The sequence below is a fragment of the Phalacrocorax aristotelis genome, chromosome 21, assembly GCF_949628215.1.
Source record: "Phalacrocorax aristotelis chromosome 21, bGulAri2.1, whole genome shotgun sequence".
Lineage (NCBI taxonomy): Eukaryota > Metazoa > Chordata > Aves > Suliformes > Phalacrocoracidae > Phalacrocorax > Phalacrocorax aristotelis.
This window is the reverse complement of record NC_134296.1, coordinates 1,651,224-1,668,080: the sequence shown is the minus strand read 5'-3', so window position 1 is coordinate 1,668,080 and position 16,857 is coordinate 1,651,224. Positions and strand designations below refer to the sequence as shown.

The 16,857-nt window shown below is 50.1% G+C and overlaps 1 protein-coding gene across 5 annotated transcripts in view; it reads left to right on the top strand.

The window, feature by feature from the left end:
• The window catches only part of PPP1R12B (protein phosphatase 1 regulatory subunit 12B), a 126,305-nt gene that overhangs the window by 93,749 nt on the left and 15,699 nt on the right, over window positions 1-16,857 (top strand). For 4 of the 5 annotated variants that reach the window (XM_075115894.1, XM_075115895.1, XM_075115896.1 and 1 more), the window contains 4 exons: window positions 14,317-14,333; window positions 14,840-14,984; window positions 16,082-16,186; window positions 16,456-16,509. In XM_075115894.1, coding sequence (XP_074971995.1) covers window positions 14,317-14,333; window positions 14,840-14,984; window positions 16,082-16,186; window positions 16,456-16,509 — 321 coding nt within the window. Of the gene's footprint in view, window positions 1-764; window positions 1,539-14,316; window positions 14,334-14,839; window positions 14,985-16,081; window positions 16,187-16,455; window positions 16,510-16,857 lie in introns of those variants that run through there. The other variant, XM_075115898.1, reaches the window with a different exon arrangement.

The following is a 16,857-nucleotide window of genomic DNA, read 5'->3' as shown; positions in this document are numbered from 1 at the left end:
ATAGATTTGCAACCTTATGGTTGCAAGACTGTAGTTTGCGTATGAGAGCTATTAAACCAGGGCCCCACTGTGTGTTTGAGGGTATTTTTCAAATGAACAACCCCTGTGGTTATTCAGATGGGTCGTGAGGGACAGCCACCTGCCTTCGCAGTGACCAGTCCCGCCGTCTCTGAGACACAGCATGGAGCAGCTTTGCGGCGAGCTAGCTCGTGCAGCGGCAGCACGGCTCAGCAAAGAGCTAGCCGGGAGTTTGTTGAGAGAGGTACATGCTCTCCCCACCCTTTTTCCTGTCCTCCAAGCTGCTCTCCCCTCCTCCTCAATCCCAAATGCTCCTTTGAATGAGCGTCCATTACACGAGCTCTGCGTCACCTTCTCGCAGCTCCAAACAGGCTTATGAGCAAACAACAAAAATCCTGTTGTGCTGCATGAGCGTGTCCTCCCTTTAATGGTATGAACTGCTCGGTGTCCTTTAAAGTATCTCCCTTTGTCGCAGCCGCAAAACGCGTGCTGGAATTCAAGCTTTGCAAAGTGCTGTCGATTTGCCTCCAAGCTCCCGCTCGCAGCCCGCCAGGCCTTGGGAGCTTGGCGATTACTTTCTCCCCCCCCTTTTTTTTTAATTTTTTTCCCCTTTTTTCCCTACAAGTAGCAGCCCAAATCCCAAGCTGAAAGTGAATCGCCGCTGCTGGCCGCCCTCCAGCATTCCTTGCGGAGCGAGTCAGGATCTGGAATGTCAGAAGGCAGCGGTGGGGAGGGCCGGGAGAAGCCTGTGCGTGGGTAACGGCGCCCGGGAGGAGGAGGAGGAGGACGGAACAAAACACAACTTCATCTGGCCTGCCCCTTTCCAAACCAGCGTTTGTTCCTGATTTATGCTTTCGTGTTTCACTTAAAGCATGCAGCTCTGCGCGGTGACGGCAGAGAGCTCGCAGCAGCGCTCCGGAGTAAAACAGGTTTTGGTTTTCTTTTCTTTTTTTTTTTTTTTTTTTTTTTTTGGCAAAAGCTTCGTGTCTAGATAAACCCAGCTGGTTCTCCGGCTCTCTCTCTTGAGACGGGAGATTTTGCTTCCTGCAGATTTGCGGGGCGATCACTCCGGTCCTGCGGCACACACTCTGGATGAGGGGAAATGTCCTTTTGCGGAGAAGTCGGGATGGGGCCCGGCCGGTGAGGCTGGCACGGAGCAACGCCCAGCGCCGGAGCACACCGAGCCCCTGACACTTCCTCCTCCTCTTCTCGGACAAGAAGCATTGCGGAGCCTCAGCTCTCCCTGCAGCAGATTAATGCCTAAAATTATACACCCTAAACAGCAGGGTTTAATTACCAGAGCTGTGAATAGTTTAATTAGTTTGTTCTGACCTTGGAAGAAGGACCTGCCCAGCGCCGTAGAGCGACAGGAGAGCAAGACTTGTATTGCTTCTCAAAGACACCCAGCCCGAAAGGCCATGTCGTCCTTGTACACCCGGAGTAAAGAATATACTCGCAGCAGGAAGGCTCAGTCAGATTCTCCCCCGTCCTCTCCTTCCCCGATTGCAAAGACACTCAGAGTAAGCAGCCTTTTCCTTTCTGTATTACACGGAGACCTGCTCGGCATGTGCTCTGAGCAGAGACCGCTGGCGGTGGTTTGTTGTCTTACCCTTGGAGACCTGTGTCTGTGGTTTGCTTTGCAAAGAGGATGGTTTGAATGAAAGTTGGGAAGGTGCTTCTGCAGCAACAGGTTTTAAGCAATCTGCACGAGCCCCGGCGCTGGGATTCTTTGCATTAATGGCTGTAGGGAGTTGCCGTGCTCGTAGTTTCTTCTTTACCCTGCTCCTCACAGAAGCATCGCTCTCCCGGTAGGCTATGGCTGGAAGGAAACCTCCCCGATGAAAATGAGGCAAAACCTGACCAGCTTGTTAAACTGGGCTCTTCCCCTCAGTGCTTTGATATTGCTGGTGAAACAAGGTTTGCTATCCAGCTTTCTCCCTTCACTTCACGGGCTGTGCTGACCCATGGCATAGTTTAATAATTTCAACAATAACAAAAAAAAAGGAAACCACCTGTAGCAGGAGGCAAGGGGAGGAAGTTAACTAGTCCTCCCCGAAGCGGAGCCGGTGTCCCCATCTCCCAAGGTGCTTGAAAGTTGGGAACACTTTGTAACAGTATTTCTAGTAGCTCCGGAGTCCTACGAAACTCTCGGGTCTCTATCGTTATACGGCCAGTCTCTTCGCCGTCAAGAAATATTACCGTTCCGAGTCAAAGGCTGGAGGAATTAGTTTTTAAAAAGCTGGCTAATTTTAGATGAAAGCATTAAATTAATCTGAGCGCTGGTGTTCGCTCAGATCAGATATGCATTGTCTGCTCCTTTTGAAGTGACAGATCTTGGTCTGGAAAAAGCATTGCGTGAAATATGTAAAAAGGGTTTTCACCCGCTGCTGCGGTGGCGTTAATGGAAGCAGTCCCCGACCTCTGGGACTTCAGCCTCCACGGCTTTCATGGCTGCCGGTTGCCCCCGGGCTGTTAACTGTTTAACCCAGGAGCCCGAGGCTGTGCTTTCCTCCCATCTGCAACTGGAGTATCTCTGGGGAGTCTTTAGATAATCTAAAGCTATCCCCTGTGTGCTCGGATGGACGGACTTCATCAGTTTTTACAGCTGTGCGTCCCATTCCTCAGTAGATTGCCACAGTATTGATAACCAGCTTAATAGCAGGTGGGGAACCTTTCAGATGCACTCTTACGCATAGAGTAAAGCTGAAAATGTTTTAAGTTCTTTCAAAACCCAAGTTTTTTAAGATCGGTCATGTTTGGCATACACAGACTGAGTCATTTTCCCCCCGTTATGCATCTAGGCACGTAAACAAGCGACAAACATCTCTCAAGAGCCGTGACTGCTGTATTCACGGTGCACGCCCCTCTGCTTCGGCGCAAGCTACCGGGAGGGGCTGGCTTCCTCTGTCGATAGCCGTGATGGGATTGCAGGCTATGGGGGGGGGCCCATGGGTGTTGGAAGAGGTGGTGGGAGCTCTCAGGTGGGTACAGAACGGTGCCGGGTGGGAATGGGAGAGCCTGGAGAAGAGCTTCGCTCAGCTTCTCGTGGTGGTAGGATTTTGGTGAAAGCAAACACGTGAGCGTGGAAATCTCGGTGGTTCGTGCAGTAGTGATGGTAATGCTAGCTGCGGCTCCGGAGCGTCGGTGTGGGAGAAGCCGGACCGGGGGTGCAGCAGCGTCGACTCGTGAGTCAGTGAGGGAACAGTGCTGGTGCTGTCTGGGTTATGGAAATAGCCTGTGTTTTAAAAGGCTAATTAGGGAAAGATTTACTTCAGGCTAAAACAAAGTATCTGAGTTAATTCTTTCTCCAAGACAAAGTAATTTTGCCAAGAGCAAGAGAAATAATGGAGTGCAGTTTTCCCTGGATTCGTCCCATGCACGTATTCCCTCCCACCCACTCCCCCACGCCCCCAGTAACAGCAACCCTTGCCACAGGGTGCCACCAGCCTTAATAAGACAGGTAGGAACGTGATATCTTGGCGTCTTTTATCTTTCCGTCCAGTCGAGATCGATACCAGCAGACCTGTGGACTCTAAACGTTCCCAGCTGAGCAGGGGTGCGGAAACACATGAGCAGGCGGGGAGCCTCACGCGCGGTAGAGACGTGGCAAAAACCTCTCGGAGAACCAGACAAAGCAAAGAAGGCTTTACTCGTTAAGGGATGGTGCCACACGGCTGCATTCAGGTGTCGTTTGCACAGCAGTTTCCTACGGCGGTCCCTGCTGCACTGCCCTGCGGCTTGCGGCGTTCCTTAGGTGCTGCGGTAATACTGCATGTGGGTTTTTCCGCCTTTAATTGATGGGCTCTCCCAAGTGCACGGCTGAGAAGGGAGCGCTTTGCAGTGAACTCCCACCGGTCCCAAGAAAGGCGATATCCCTGAATAGGGCGAGGGAGCAAAAGGCAGGCAGAGGAGGCTCTGAGCGGGGTGTTAGTGTGTGACCCATGTGCAAGGTCAGCACTGTCCTGTCGCCCCTGCACCCGCCAGCTAAGGGGCTTCAGCTCTTGTGTCACGACAGACGGCCCAGAATTACAGTCACCAGTACAGAAATAGCCAAGTAAATCCTGTTAAATGGCCTAGGGTAAGCGTTGCTACCTCCACCTTTCCAGTTGCTTTAATGAGGATGTTTCTAGAAAGTGGAAACTGAAGTTGCCTTTGAAATCCATTCGGATCCCCCCGTTATTTGGCAAAAGCTTCCATTTTTGTGGTACCTTTTCATCACACGTTTTTCACCATACTGGTTTAGCTCAGGGCTCCTCTTCCTCAAAAAAACATTGTTCACATGGTCAGTTCCAGGGGCATAACAGGCAACCCGGGGTAGGAAACCCACCGTGCCTGTTAGCAAATAAATGGCAGGACTGGAAGGATGAGGGTGAAAGCAAGGACTGAATTTTCTTTCTTTTTTTTTTTTTTTTTTTTAATCCTATTTATGCTGGGCCAGTTGTTTTCTTTTAGGAAATACCCTGTAGCTTGTGTTTAGGCTCATCCATCTGTTCGTTGTGGTACTCCATGACCCTTGCGTTTCTCCCTGCAATGTCGGCTAGGTAGGGAAACAAAAGCTAAGGAGGATGCACCATCTGACTGCACAGGTCGTAATTGCGGCTTTTCAATTGTTTCCCACCTTTCTGTCAACCAGCCTTCCCTTCTTTTACAGACTGCTCCTTGTCTTCTCATCCGATCTTTTTTGCTGTAAAAGACTTAAAACCCTCGTCAGCGTGCGTGCGTGCTGTTCATTCAGCAGGGGCTGCGTCCCCCCGGCTGCCGCCGCTTGATGGCCGTTACTTGCTCCTCGAGAGACTCTACGTAATGCTTGTTGTTTGGGCCAGATTCACAGTTTCACTACAAGCCTTTTTCCCCTCTGCCTTTTCCCTCCAATGTTAGCTCGCTCCCTCATTAAGCCACCTTCAGTGCTTATTACTTAAGCTTTCCAGCTGAATTTTTGTCACTAGGGGCAAGCAATAAATTTTTAAGTATACTCAGCGGCCTGTGCTGATTGATTTTATTCTGCTTTTCATTGGAGTGTCTGAAGGAGCCGAGCTAAGTGGAATATGGGATGCAGAAGCATCACCTTTTATGGGCCATATGTTTTCACCGAGTCACTTGACAGTAATACTCGAGCGTAAAAAGCAACGGTTTCCAAATTGCCGTCTCTGTTAGCGAGCCTCCGCACCAAGCCCGTGGTTGCTCTAGGCAGTGATTACCATGGCAGCAAATGCATCTCATCTGGGTGCGATTTTTGATGTGGACACGTATGTCTAGAATCCAAAGCAAATCTTCAAGAACAACAAAAAAAAATCTAATACACAAAACTCCTAGCTGTCTGAGCTGCAAGTGCTTGGCATGCAAATAAAACCAGCATGGTTTGGAGATTAATACATAAATAATGGTATAAAATCTTAGAGGTCTGGAAACGTAACCAAACCAGGCTTCTTATAATCAGTGAGAGATGTCCAGGAGTGCTGAGAGGTTGGGGGAAACGCTTGATCAGGTTACAGCCTTCGCAGAGTTTTGAATATAAATGTGTGTGACGGTCAGTTTTTACTCCGCGAGTGCTTTTGCAACAGGTTTAATCCTGTTTCAGATATTCATGGGTTTATTCTCACATTAGGTAGACCTGTATGAATTGCTTGGCTTGCTGTGCTGCCGCTACAGCCGCATTGGGGAACAAAGAGCGTTATGAAGACATTTCTCCGGGAAACTTTAGCTTCCTGGGTTGCCATTTAGTGGCTTGGACTTGTTCTAGTTGTGACAAAAATGATGCTGCAAAAATTGAAATGGGGTCAAATAAGTTGTCCCATGACATTTCCTATCTAATTTCTGGATTACTGCCTGGTTACGCAGCATCTGCGGAAGCGATCGCCACCTTTCCCGTTAGCCAACAGAAAACGTGGGATACTGAAACTTGGACTTTAAGGCAGTTTACCTCGGTCTGTGTTCTCCAGCACCCTGATCTGTTGATCGCTGGCTATTTCTCAAGCATCACATTCTTTAGACGGGTATCAGTATGAAATCCTGCTGGGTTCTGTTTGTTCCATGTTTTTTTGAGTTTTCTTTGGTAAATGCCCGTATCTGGAAGCGTATTGGGAACTTCTAGTCGTTCTTAGGGCACCACCCAGTAGATGTTCCCTGCGGTGACTCAGTAACCAGATGATGCCCCTGTCTCTGGCTGCCTCTGGATGTATAAATAAAATGGGTCAGGGCACACGCCGTGACCCGCGGGGTGAGCGGCTTCTGTCCCTGCGGCTAAACCCTCTTCTTCAGCTCTCCTCGCCTCTGAGGAACAGAGCGAAGCCAAAGCCGTAGCAGGGAGTCTGTTAACTATTAAAGGATCTGAATGGTCGTGGATGATTCAGAAAGAGGCACACGATGTAATGCTACAGCCTCATTTAAAGCTCCCGTTTTGGCCTCCTGTGCCTGCTCAGTGACGGGTGCCTCCGAAGAAGCTGGCGAAGCAGCCACAGAGCAATCACTTGTGGCGGCTCAGCTTTTGAAACAGTTGCCTGTCCCGGGGCAAGGCCGGGAGGTCAGAGGCAACGCGAGGTTGCACCAGACTGAGGAATCAGTCGGGGCTGTAGAAGGGGCGAAGGGAGAAGGAGAAAGAGGATATCTTTAATTTGGGTCAGCTCATGGCACAGCCACAAAACCAAGCGTGTGGGCACAGCGGAGACGGGGAGGTGCTGTGGGATGGGGAGCGAGGGGGGGAGCGGGTGGAAACTCACTCCGTAGGCAGCAAACCACTTCAAACTGCTGAACTGGAAGCCAGTGTTTACCTCTGATGCAGGAGCCCGTTATAGTTTTGGTTTTCATAAAATGAATACAAACCGTGGAAAACAGGGCTAGAAGAGGCAGGGAGCTCGGTCCATCATATCCCCAGGGCACCGGCAGCCGTACCTGCGCCGTTGCTGACAGACGGCTCTTGTGCTTGTGGCCTTCCGCCGGCGGAGACGGTGCCCGGGCCCTGGAGCTGCAACTGGTGGTCAAAGGAGAACATACGGACCTTGGGGAATTGTTAGGTTGTTGGTGCTTTGGGGATTTTTGGGGGTTTTTTTTGTGTTGGTGTTTTGGTTTTGTTTTTTTACAATGCATTGTCAATTCTTTTCCTGCCCTCAGATTGCTGAGGTTACTATTGCAGTTCAGCAGAAGCAGGATCTTTGGAGCAGAGGTCCTCAAATAGATGAGAGTAGCTCCAGGTTCAGATCGCTGACTGGCAGCTGCTCTGGAGCTATTTTAGACTGAAACAAATGAGTGGGGGGAGAGAGAGAGAGGCAGCATCAACTGTCTGAATTCTAACAGCACAAGAAGCCTCGCGTGGTACGGACGGGCCAATGTTCCGAAACCAGCCCCAATCCCTTTCCCAGGCAAGCGCTGCCTGTGGCCGTGGCGGCTGCCGCGGGGGTGCCGTGGGGCTGCAGGCTGGAGGAGGGGTTCGCCAGGCTTCGGAGCCTGCTTCACACCGAAAAGGTGGCGGGTTGGCTCAGGCAGCTTGAATCCTGGCTAGTGGCCAAACGGGCATTTAAAGGATAACACCTGGAAACGTCCTGGTAGAGCATTTGCGGGGGCAAGGAAGATGACGTTGCGCTGAAGAAAGTTAGAAGCAGATATCTTCTCTTCTTCTGTCACTTGGCCGTTCGGCGTTTGCTTCCTCATGTCTGGAGAGTTTTGCCTAAGATCACGTTGCTTTGCAAAATTAAATTTTTAACCAATAAAATTTGATCCCTTAGAAAAGAAGAGGAAAAAAAAATGAGAGCAACAAACCCGGATTTCTGAATTGTGGCCTTTACTAAATTAAAATACAATCCAGCCTGATGTTTTACATGGCGAGCTTGATCCCCAAGAGACGGTGGTAATAAACTGCAGCTGCTGCAAAGCCAGCGGCCCCGGGAGAGGCACGGAGCGCTGAGGCACAGGCTGGCGAGCGCACAGCCCAGCACACAACTGCACAACGTGCCGGCGTGTTTGGCGTGGCAGGAGATGCTGTCGTCGGTCCGTTACAGCCGTATGGACGTGCTAGCCATACTGAAAACGATGTGATCTGTCGCAGCCAGCTGCCAAAGCCCCTATTCCATCTTGGAGAAACTTTTAATATTATGCTTCAGTAACAGCAGTTTTTATTAAGCAAAGTTTATTGATTTATAGTTTGTGAAAACATATTTTGCATCAGGCTTTTGGGAGTTGGAGGTTATATGGAGGTGGTTTGGCTACACTGGATTATTAATCATATCGATGCGACTCTGTAATCCTTGCATTTGCACAAACGCAAGCCCGAGTTGGAAGGCAGCGCTGTTCATCGTGTCAGCTGCAGCTAACGGGACGCTGTAGCAAACCACAGCTCTCGGGTCAGCAGAGTAGCTTTCCGAGGGAGGCAGTGACCTCAAACAACTGTGTCACAAGCAGAGCTCAACCAGACCTTCTAATTATTCTGCGCCTACTGGAAAACCAAACTTGACCCCAACCAGACCTGACTTGAAAGGCAAATGTGGCTTGCGGGGAACGCCGATCTGAGTTGTACGCGATGGGGACGGGTCTGAGGTGCACCAGGCAGCCTTCCTCACTGCTTTTCCTCCTTCCAGCTCAGCTCTCGCTGTGCCGGCTCCGGGAGGCGACTGCGCAGCAGCACAGCGCACCAGAGGGCTTGTCCTTCCCGCAGCTGCTCTGCGTCAGCGCAGCCAAGCACGTAAACCCGTGGAGGTGTAGGAGCGGCGGAGCTACGTAACTGCAGGAACGGGGTAGCTTTTGCATATAAGAGGGAAAGAACTGGCCCCAAAAGCAGCTGGCTTTACTTTACGTTTAATTTCTAAAACAAACAGGACTCACCAGGAGGATATTTGCCAACAGAAGAATAAAATTCAAGAAGTTCCTAAAACTTCCCCTCTTGATTAAGGAAAGGGAGGACAGCAGGGCTGGAGCTGCGCTCCAGGATCTTTTTAAATGGTGGTTATTTAATCGTAAGCGTTGATCAGGATCTCTGAGACAAAACACACCAAAATAAATTCCTTGAGAACTAGCTTAAAATAGCACACGTTTTCCTGAGGTTGGCCAGTTGGGAGATAAAGAAGCAGAAAATGTTCCCAAAGCATCTTTTTTTTTTTTTTTTTTTTTTTTAAGCAATGTAAATAATAGACTTTTTCTGCCTTTGCTGGGTCAGATCCCAGCCACAGAAGAACGCAATTGGAAGCAATTAGGCCAATTTCTGCCTTGGCAAGAGCGGTGGCCAATCCCCCTTTTGGCACTGCGCTTCAAGGCTGCATTTTATCTAAACCTTCCACGAGGAATTTGGTTTTAATTATACTTTACTGAAGTCCTAACAGCTGTAAAAGTTTCTGAGTTTTCAAGGGGAGGCTCCTGCCCTCCAAGCACATTTCTAAAATCAAAGCGGCACAGCACTCCTGGCGCGGTGCAGCATCCCGGCGGCGCGGGCGAGGAAACCACGGCCAGTACCTGGCTGTGCCTTTGCCTTGGGACTGACCAACATCAGCCCAGTGACAAAGGGGCGGCTCAGGAGAAAGCGGCCCGTGCAGGGAGGAACAGGCTGTGATGCTCTTTGTGCTTTTTCGCCAGCCCACCCGGGTTGAATTGTCTCTGACCCTGGCCGGGAGGGCTGGCAAAACTAGCTGAGCCCCCCAGCGCTACCTGAATGTGCTGCCCACCGTGGGACGGATGGGAGGAAAGGCGATGGGGTCTCTCAGGCAAGCGGTCTAAGAGCTGACGATTACCTGAAACTTGCAAACACACCTGCAAGCGCTCTGTGCTTTTCAGTTTTCCTTTAAAAGGCATCCGCTCGGGTGCCTCGGTGCCCTTCAGCGGGAGCGTAGCGCCGGGGTCGCGGCTCAGCGCTGGCTGCCGTGATGGTTTCTGAATCAGGGCAGCCGCCTCCGGTGCCTCGCTTTTCCCTGGGGTTCTCCTCCCCCCGCCCCAAACCCTCCAGCAATATGACCCTGTTTAGATTGCAGGAAGGATAATTTCACAACCCAATGCTTCCCTGGCTGTTAATGTTTCTAGTCAAACTTTTGATCCCAAGGGAAATGAAGGAGTCTGGGCAAAACTGACAGTGCTGTTCCAAATTTGCCAGGGGAAGAAAAAAACCCAATGCCTGCGTACCGCTGATGCAGCACTTTCTCGGCATCCCCTTTTTAACTTTAACAGCTTGCACAGTTTTCATTCAAGAAAAAATCCGGGAGGGAAAGCCCTTTCTTGTACCAGCTTAGTCAATAAGTGCAGGTTTGGTGCCTCGGCGCTTGTTTCCTCTGTTTATCCCCACTTCTCTTCCCAGTAATGAAGGAAGGAGAGTTCTGTCCTTCACCTTCTGACTTTAACCTCGGAGTTTCCAGCTCTAGAACGGCATCTCCGAGCAGATACAACCTTCTTCACTACTTACCTATACAGTGCGATGAGCCAGCTAATGCTGCCGAATGGATATTTGGTGGTTGTTTTAAAAGCAGGGGCAGTGAGTGGAGGGGAGGCGGTTGCTGAGCTGAAGGTGCAGCTGGAAGCATGTGGCAAAGGTTTCCAAGCAAAAGCAGGGCAGAACTGAGCTGGAAAGATGCTGTTTTACTGAAAATATGTCTCCGATGTGATGTCCTGGTGGCCTCTGAAACCGTTAGTCTGTCTTTGAGCAGGTAGCAGGGATGGCTCAGTTAAGCACCTAGTCCAATGCTTGCACGCAGGGCGCCCACATCCCCTCTCGGATACCTCCTGCACGGCACAGCCAGCCCCGGGGGTCCGAGATGTCTGTCATTGTTTTGTTTCACTCACTTCCTCGGGCATCAAAGCCCCTCTTTGTGCTAAGGACCGCTGATTTCCATGTTACCTCCTTTAGCTGGAGCCTGGTTTTGAAGGTGCAAAGTGGAACTTCTTTTTTTTCCAGGAATTTTATCCCCTCCTACATCATTATTTAAAAAGAAACCCACACGCCTGAATAAGCTGCTCCTTGAAATATCAGTGTGAACACTGGCCGTTGTGCAAAACCCAGGAAAATATTGAGCCAGAAATTGATATAAAACAAACTAAATCTTCCCTCCTTCTCTGAAGGTAGCAGCGAGCAGAAGACTGATCCACTGATGAAAACTGTTCTGCAACTTTCATTGTGGCAGGGACACTTCCAGCAGCTCCTGTAACATCTCGCTCAGGCTCTGCTTCCCAGCCTCAGCCTTTGTCCAGTTCCTCTCAAAATTTGTCTCAAAAATACCACTTTTAATTGAAACAACAGGGAGAGCGGCACCCGAAAACTGAAGGTTGAGGGAAAGACACCGGCTTTCCCAACAGCTGCCACCACAGAGGTTTCGTCTAGCTCCGTGCTGTTTCTGCAAGACACTGGAGCCCTTTTATGGTGCAGAGATATGCTTTAAATGAGCCCAAAGGAGACAAAGTCCCAGGAGGAGAAATCACTGAGCACTAAGAAATACCCAGATTCTTGCTGGAGAAGTCCTGGAGCTGCCACGGGCTGCGGGAATGCTCTGCTCTAGCGCCGGCTGCAGCAGCAGGAACGATGCTTGCAGGTCCTCCCGTCTCATCAAGTCTCTCCTCCTCTTTACAGACACAGACACAGTTGCAGCCTGAAACAATTCATCTCAGTATCTATCACAGGAACATTTTAAATACAATAAACCTGGGGTTTTTTCCCCCTTTGCCATTCCCAGAAGCTGTGTTTAAAGTGATGCCTTCCTTATCCCACCCTTCCTTTGCAGAAGCGCACCCCTGCTCTCTCAGCCCATGGAAATTATTAGTCTCTTTGGAGGAAAAAAAAAAGACAAAAATTATCGTTCCCTCCTGCTGCAAGCGTGCAGGCTTACTTGGGCACCTGCTCAGGTTTTGTTGCTTGGTTTCTGCATGGCGTTGCCCAGCCCTGTGTGGACTTTCTCAATGCTGTTCAAATACATTAGCAGGTGTGTTTGCTGAAATAAATGCAGGCTTGATATTAAGTGGATTACTTGCCTAGCCATTTGTCATCGTAAGAAAAGTCGTTGCTGAAGGAGATTAGCATAAAGTGCACAAATAACTTTCACCAAGAGGCTTGTTAATCACTTCCTAATTCCCCTCTCCTGCTTAATAGGGGAGGTTGGGTCATTGGGCCAAAATTAAAAGGGAGCTGTCAGACAGCTGAGGGTTTTAAGAGGCAAATGTTGGAAGCTTGGCTAACAAAAGACTGGAGACATCAGCCAGCATGTCTGCGGCTGAAAACGGGAAATCTTTCTGATGATAGCACCGTGCCGGAGGCCAGCTGCATGGAAGCTGCTTCCCAACTTGGCTTTGAGCTTCCTACGGAGAGTGGCCCAAGCCACTGCTGTTTGGACAAGCAGGCAGGTGTCCCTGTGACCACGGCAGGCAGGCGCCGGGCATTTGGCCCCATGGGAAGCTTCCCAAACAGCATCCAGCATCCCCTGTGGAAGTGCAGCGGGGCTTAGTTATGGTCAAAAGCCGTCTGCTGTCTCCCTTGGGTGGTGTCTCACCTGTACGATACAAAGAAAGCTTTTGGTGCATGTGGAGAGGGTTAGAGCAAGTACAGTACTATGGGACTGGACCCGCTGCCATGGCTCGGGACCCACGCCAGCACTGGGACGGGCTCCTGGAGCTTTGGTGACCCCCCCCAATAACACGGGGCTGGCACCCAGACCTGCCCCGGGAGCCCAGCTGAGGGCGGCCCCGCAGGCGCAGCTCGAGGGAAAACGTGCTAATTAACAGCAGGCCTTGCTCATCCTTTTGAGCTTTGCGTTTAGCAGCTTTGGCTGAATGTGTTGTCCATCCATGAGGCTTCCAATGTGCTGGGGTTCTTCAGTTTGTTTCTTGTTTACTGGTCAAATCACTGCATCTCACGTCATAGGGCTGCGTTGCAGAGCGAGCGGGGATTGCAGATTCCTCGGGGAGGCTCCTGTCTTGAGTTAGGCTCAAGACGAGGGTTGCATTAGCACAGGCTGAATTAAAAACTTAATAACCAGGTATATGTAATACGTAACTGGGTCCCTGCGTCCTGGCGAGCAGAGGGCAGCGTCGCGGGCAGGCTGGGCACAGGCTGGGCTGCTCTGGGACTTGCCCCTGTGGTCCTCTGGCTTTGAGCGGAGAGATTGCAGCGTCGCTCGTCTACCCTCCTTCTCCACGTAACGGGGTGACTTAATTCAGCTGCCCGTGGCATGTACTCCTAGATGCCTGCCCAGTAGTCAGAGGCATCGTCTGGGTGCCAGGCAGGAGCAGGAGGGCTGAAGTCTTCAAACACTGGGATGCCAGACAGGCAGCAAATCTGCCACCCAGCAAGGCGTTTAGCACTAGATTTAGTGGTGTATCTAGGCAGCGCAAACTCCGACACAAGCATGTCTGGGCACTAAAAGCCTGACCCCTCGTCTTCTCTGTAATGTCCTCCCTGTATTGGCTCTTGCACTTATTAAAAAGGATCTAGGGAAATAACTGGTAGCGCCTGCAGGTGGTTTGTGCTCGCTCAGAGGGATACTGCTGCTAATAAAACTAGCCGGGGAATATCAGGCTCAATTTCCAGTTCAAGGGACTGAAAAAGAGTTCAACTGCACCTTGAATTTGAGTAAATGTCTGCAGACAAAGAGCAACCTTGCAGAGAGGGAGGCGCAGGTCAGTGGGGCGCATCCTGCAGGACACCCGCGCACCACTTGATTTCTGCGGTTGCGGGCTGCAGCAAAGGCAGCGGTGAGGGCGGCGCGGGGGCGGTTTGGGTGTTGATGGGGAAGGAAGAACCCAACACGTGCTTCCACCAACACGTCCACCCTTTTGGCTGATGTAAGGCTCCTCTCCCTTCCTCGTCCAGCTTCTGCTGTGTATTATCTTGCCACGCTGACACTTTTCTTCATGGGGAGGTATTTGCCCATGGAGAAAAAGTACCGTTCGTGATTTCCTGAAGTTCACCACAAACAGGCAGCGAGCTCTGCCTATCGTGGTCCGTTAATCCCTCTCACCCACATCGTGCATAGGACAGTGATCAAAGTCAGGAAGAACAATTTGATTTAAAACGGGGAACAATAAATTAGTTTTGGTTCAAAGGAATGGATTTCAATTCTGGAAACCAGGATTTGAAGAACAAGGTTCAGGAGTTTTTAGGTTAGCAAAAGAAATGAAATATGAAATGCTTCAGAGAAGCTGAAACAGTTGAAAAGATTCAGGCAGGGATCGGCGATTCCCAGTTTGGGCCTGGGAAATAATGCTGTTTGGCTTGTGGTGAGCTGGGTGCTGGTATCGGAGGTAGGAAATGGCTGCTGTGTGGTACCTCTGCAGTTCTTGAGTCAAACCTTTAATTCTCCTCGTTATTAATTCCTGTTTTCTTTCTTTTTTTTTTTTTTCCTTCAGCATGAAAGACTTCCCAGGTAAGAATTTGTGGAGTTTTCTATGTAATATTTATCGACAGCATATATTTGTATGGCTTTGGGGATTCCCTGTGCTTCACATCAACAGCATAAGCTGAAGCTGGTGCTGGCCATTTGGTTCTTACCTTAGCTCAACTGCTTGGGCCAGTTTGCTTTGGTCCTTTGCTCCCCAAATTATTTAACAGCCACTCTGCAGAGAGGAAAAACCCTCTGTGCCCTGTTAGAAATGGAGCCCATTCCCACCGTGAAGGTGGGAGGTCCACGGGAAATCGCTGCCCGTCTGGGGTTTGGCTGATGCCCGCTGGATTTTTTCCAGTTTTTACAACGGTGGTGGCTGCCTGCCGTCAGCAGCGGCGCCCTGCTGCGGGGCGGGGGGTGCTCTCGGCCGTCCCGGCGCCTCTGCTCAGCTGGGCCTGCCGTGGCCGCGGGTCCCGAGCGGTCGGGCTCATACTGGCTGTCCCAAAGTAACGGTGGCTCCACGGTGCTGCGTCTTCATCGCGTTTTAGGTTGGAGGCAGCTACGAACCCTACCACCAGTGACTCCTACAGTGATCGTGCCTCCAGCCGCTCCAGTGCCTACACCCGGAGGGAGAACCGGTTAGCCGCCCTCAGCAGCAGAGCGGAAGAGGAGAGCAACAGGGACTATAAAAAAGTATGATTTTTTTAAAATGTATGACTGTCACTGCATGTACCTTAGAAGCTGCCTGTTGCTGCAGAAACCTGCACTGAGAGTCTTTGGAAAGAAAGAGAAAAAGTTTGTTTTCGTTTTCTCTGTTTCCATTGCTTTTGGAGGTTACACCAGCCTTTTTCAACTGCATGGGCCCTTCACAGGGTCAAAAAGGACAAGGGGTGAAAGGGCACCCTGCAAAGTCAGATATCTGGGGAGGGGGGTGAGGAGTCAGGCTGCAGAAATGCTGGGAGGGATTTGAAAGGAGCAAGAAAAGGCACTGTTGAGCATGCCAGCGTGGTTTAAGCTTGCATATCTCCACAGAATTATTTTTGCTGCTATAACATTCCAGAACCATTTTTTCTATAATCACTGAAACTTTCAACGTAATCCTTGAAAGGCAGTAACGTGGACTGCCGTGCGCATCTATCAGTGCAAAGGCCATATGAAAAGTAAACAGATTAAGATGACCTTAATTCTGAAATGACTATGATGCTGAAAAGCCTCGCATGGTGAGCAGCACCCTGCTCTTCTTCATCAGTGTGTCTGGCCAGAAGAGGCAGGCAGTGTGCCCAGTTTGTCCTCTTAAAGGGATGGAAATTCTGCTTGTTTGAAGGAAGTGAAGGGAAACAATCCTTTTTGGAATGGCCTAAAATTGTCCTCCTTCCTCCTCCTCTTCAAACTAGAAGCACACAAGAGCAACTAGGGTGTGTTTTGTCGGGGAGCACTAGAGCATCGTAGGCTCAGATACATCCAGCACACACAACTTAGTGCTTTATTGTGCTTGGTGGTTTACCTAAATTAAAAACATCCCTTTTCTTTGCCTCTTGGTTGTGTTTAAATGCCCTACAAAATTAAACAGCTGTTTTCTTATTTCATATGAGTTATGAAAACGCAAGCAAACCATCCAAATTAGGTCTGTGTGTCCTCCTAATATCCTGAGACGGCGGAGCGATGCTACCCCTGCAGCTGCCTCTGCTCGGTGCTGAGGCCACGCGACTGCTCGTGGCGCGCCAGCACGGGGTCTGGGCGGCGGCCGACGGGCAGCCTGGTTAATAGAAACCTTTTGTTTCGTATTCCAGTTATATGAAAGCGCCCTGTCTGAAAATCAAAAGCTGAAGTCAAAACTGCAAGAAGCCCAGCTTGAGTTGGCCGACATCAAATCAAAGTTGGAAAAAGCTGCCCAGGTAAGGCAAAAAGCCGGCTCCCAGACTGCAGAAACCGAGCAGCGGCCCGTGACAAGCCAGTGCATGTTCCAGCGTGGGGGAAAGGGTTTAGCACTTGGGAGGAAAGGGGCTACAGAGGAGACTCTTATTTTTCACAGAAATAAGCGTGAGTGAGTCTGTAAAGTCTGCTGCTTCTCCAGGCAAGTGCATCTCTAGGCTATCTAGGCCTTTGTGCAGCACCCTGTGAATGCCTCTCAGTTTTAATAGCTTTCTATTTTTAATTTACATAGCAGAAACAGGAGAAAACTTCTGACCGGTCCAGCATGCTGGAGATGGAGAAAAGGGTATGTGTCTCTGCTTTCTTCTGAGTCGCAATCTTTGCCTCATGCTGCTCTGCAGGGCATAGTAATTTCTTGAAGGAAAGTGTTAATTTAAAGATAAGTTATATTTTTGCCTTGTGGAGCAGTGCACAGCGGTAATTGTGTTTGACCTTTTCAGTGTCTGAGACTTCTCTGCTCTCTTTGCAAATCAGCTTGGTTCTGATTTCTGTCTTCCGTTACAGGAAGCTGCAGACCAAGGAATCGTATTGTATCATGCTAAGGGACTGTTGGTCCATTTTGTTTTAAAATATTCTTGATCCTTATAAATAAAGACTGTTTTGGGCTGGGGAGGAACAAAGCAAAACACTAGCT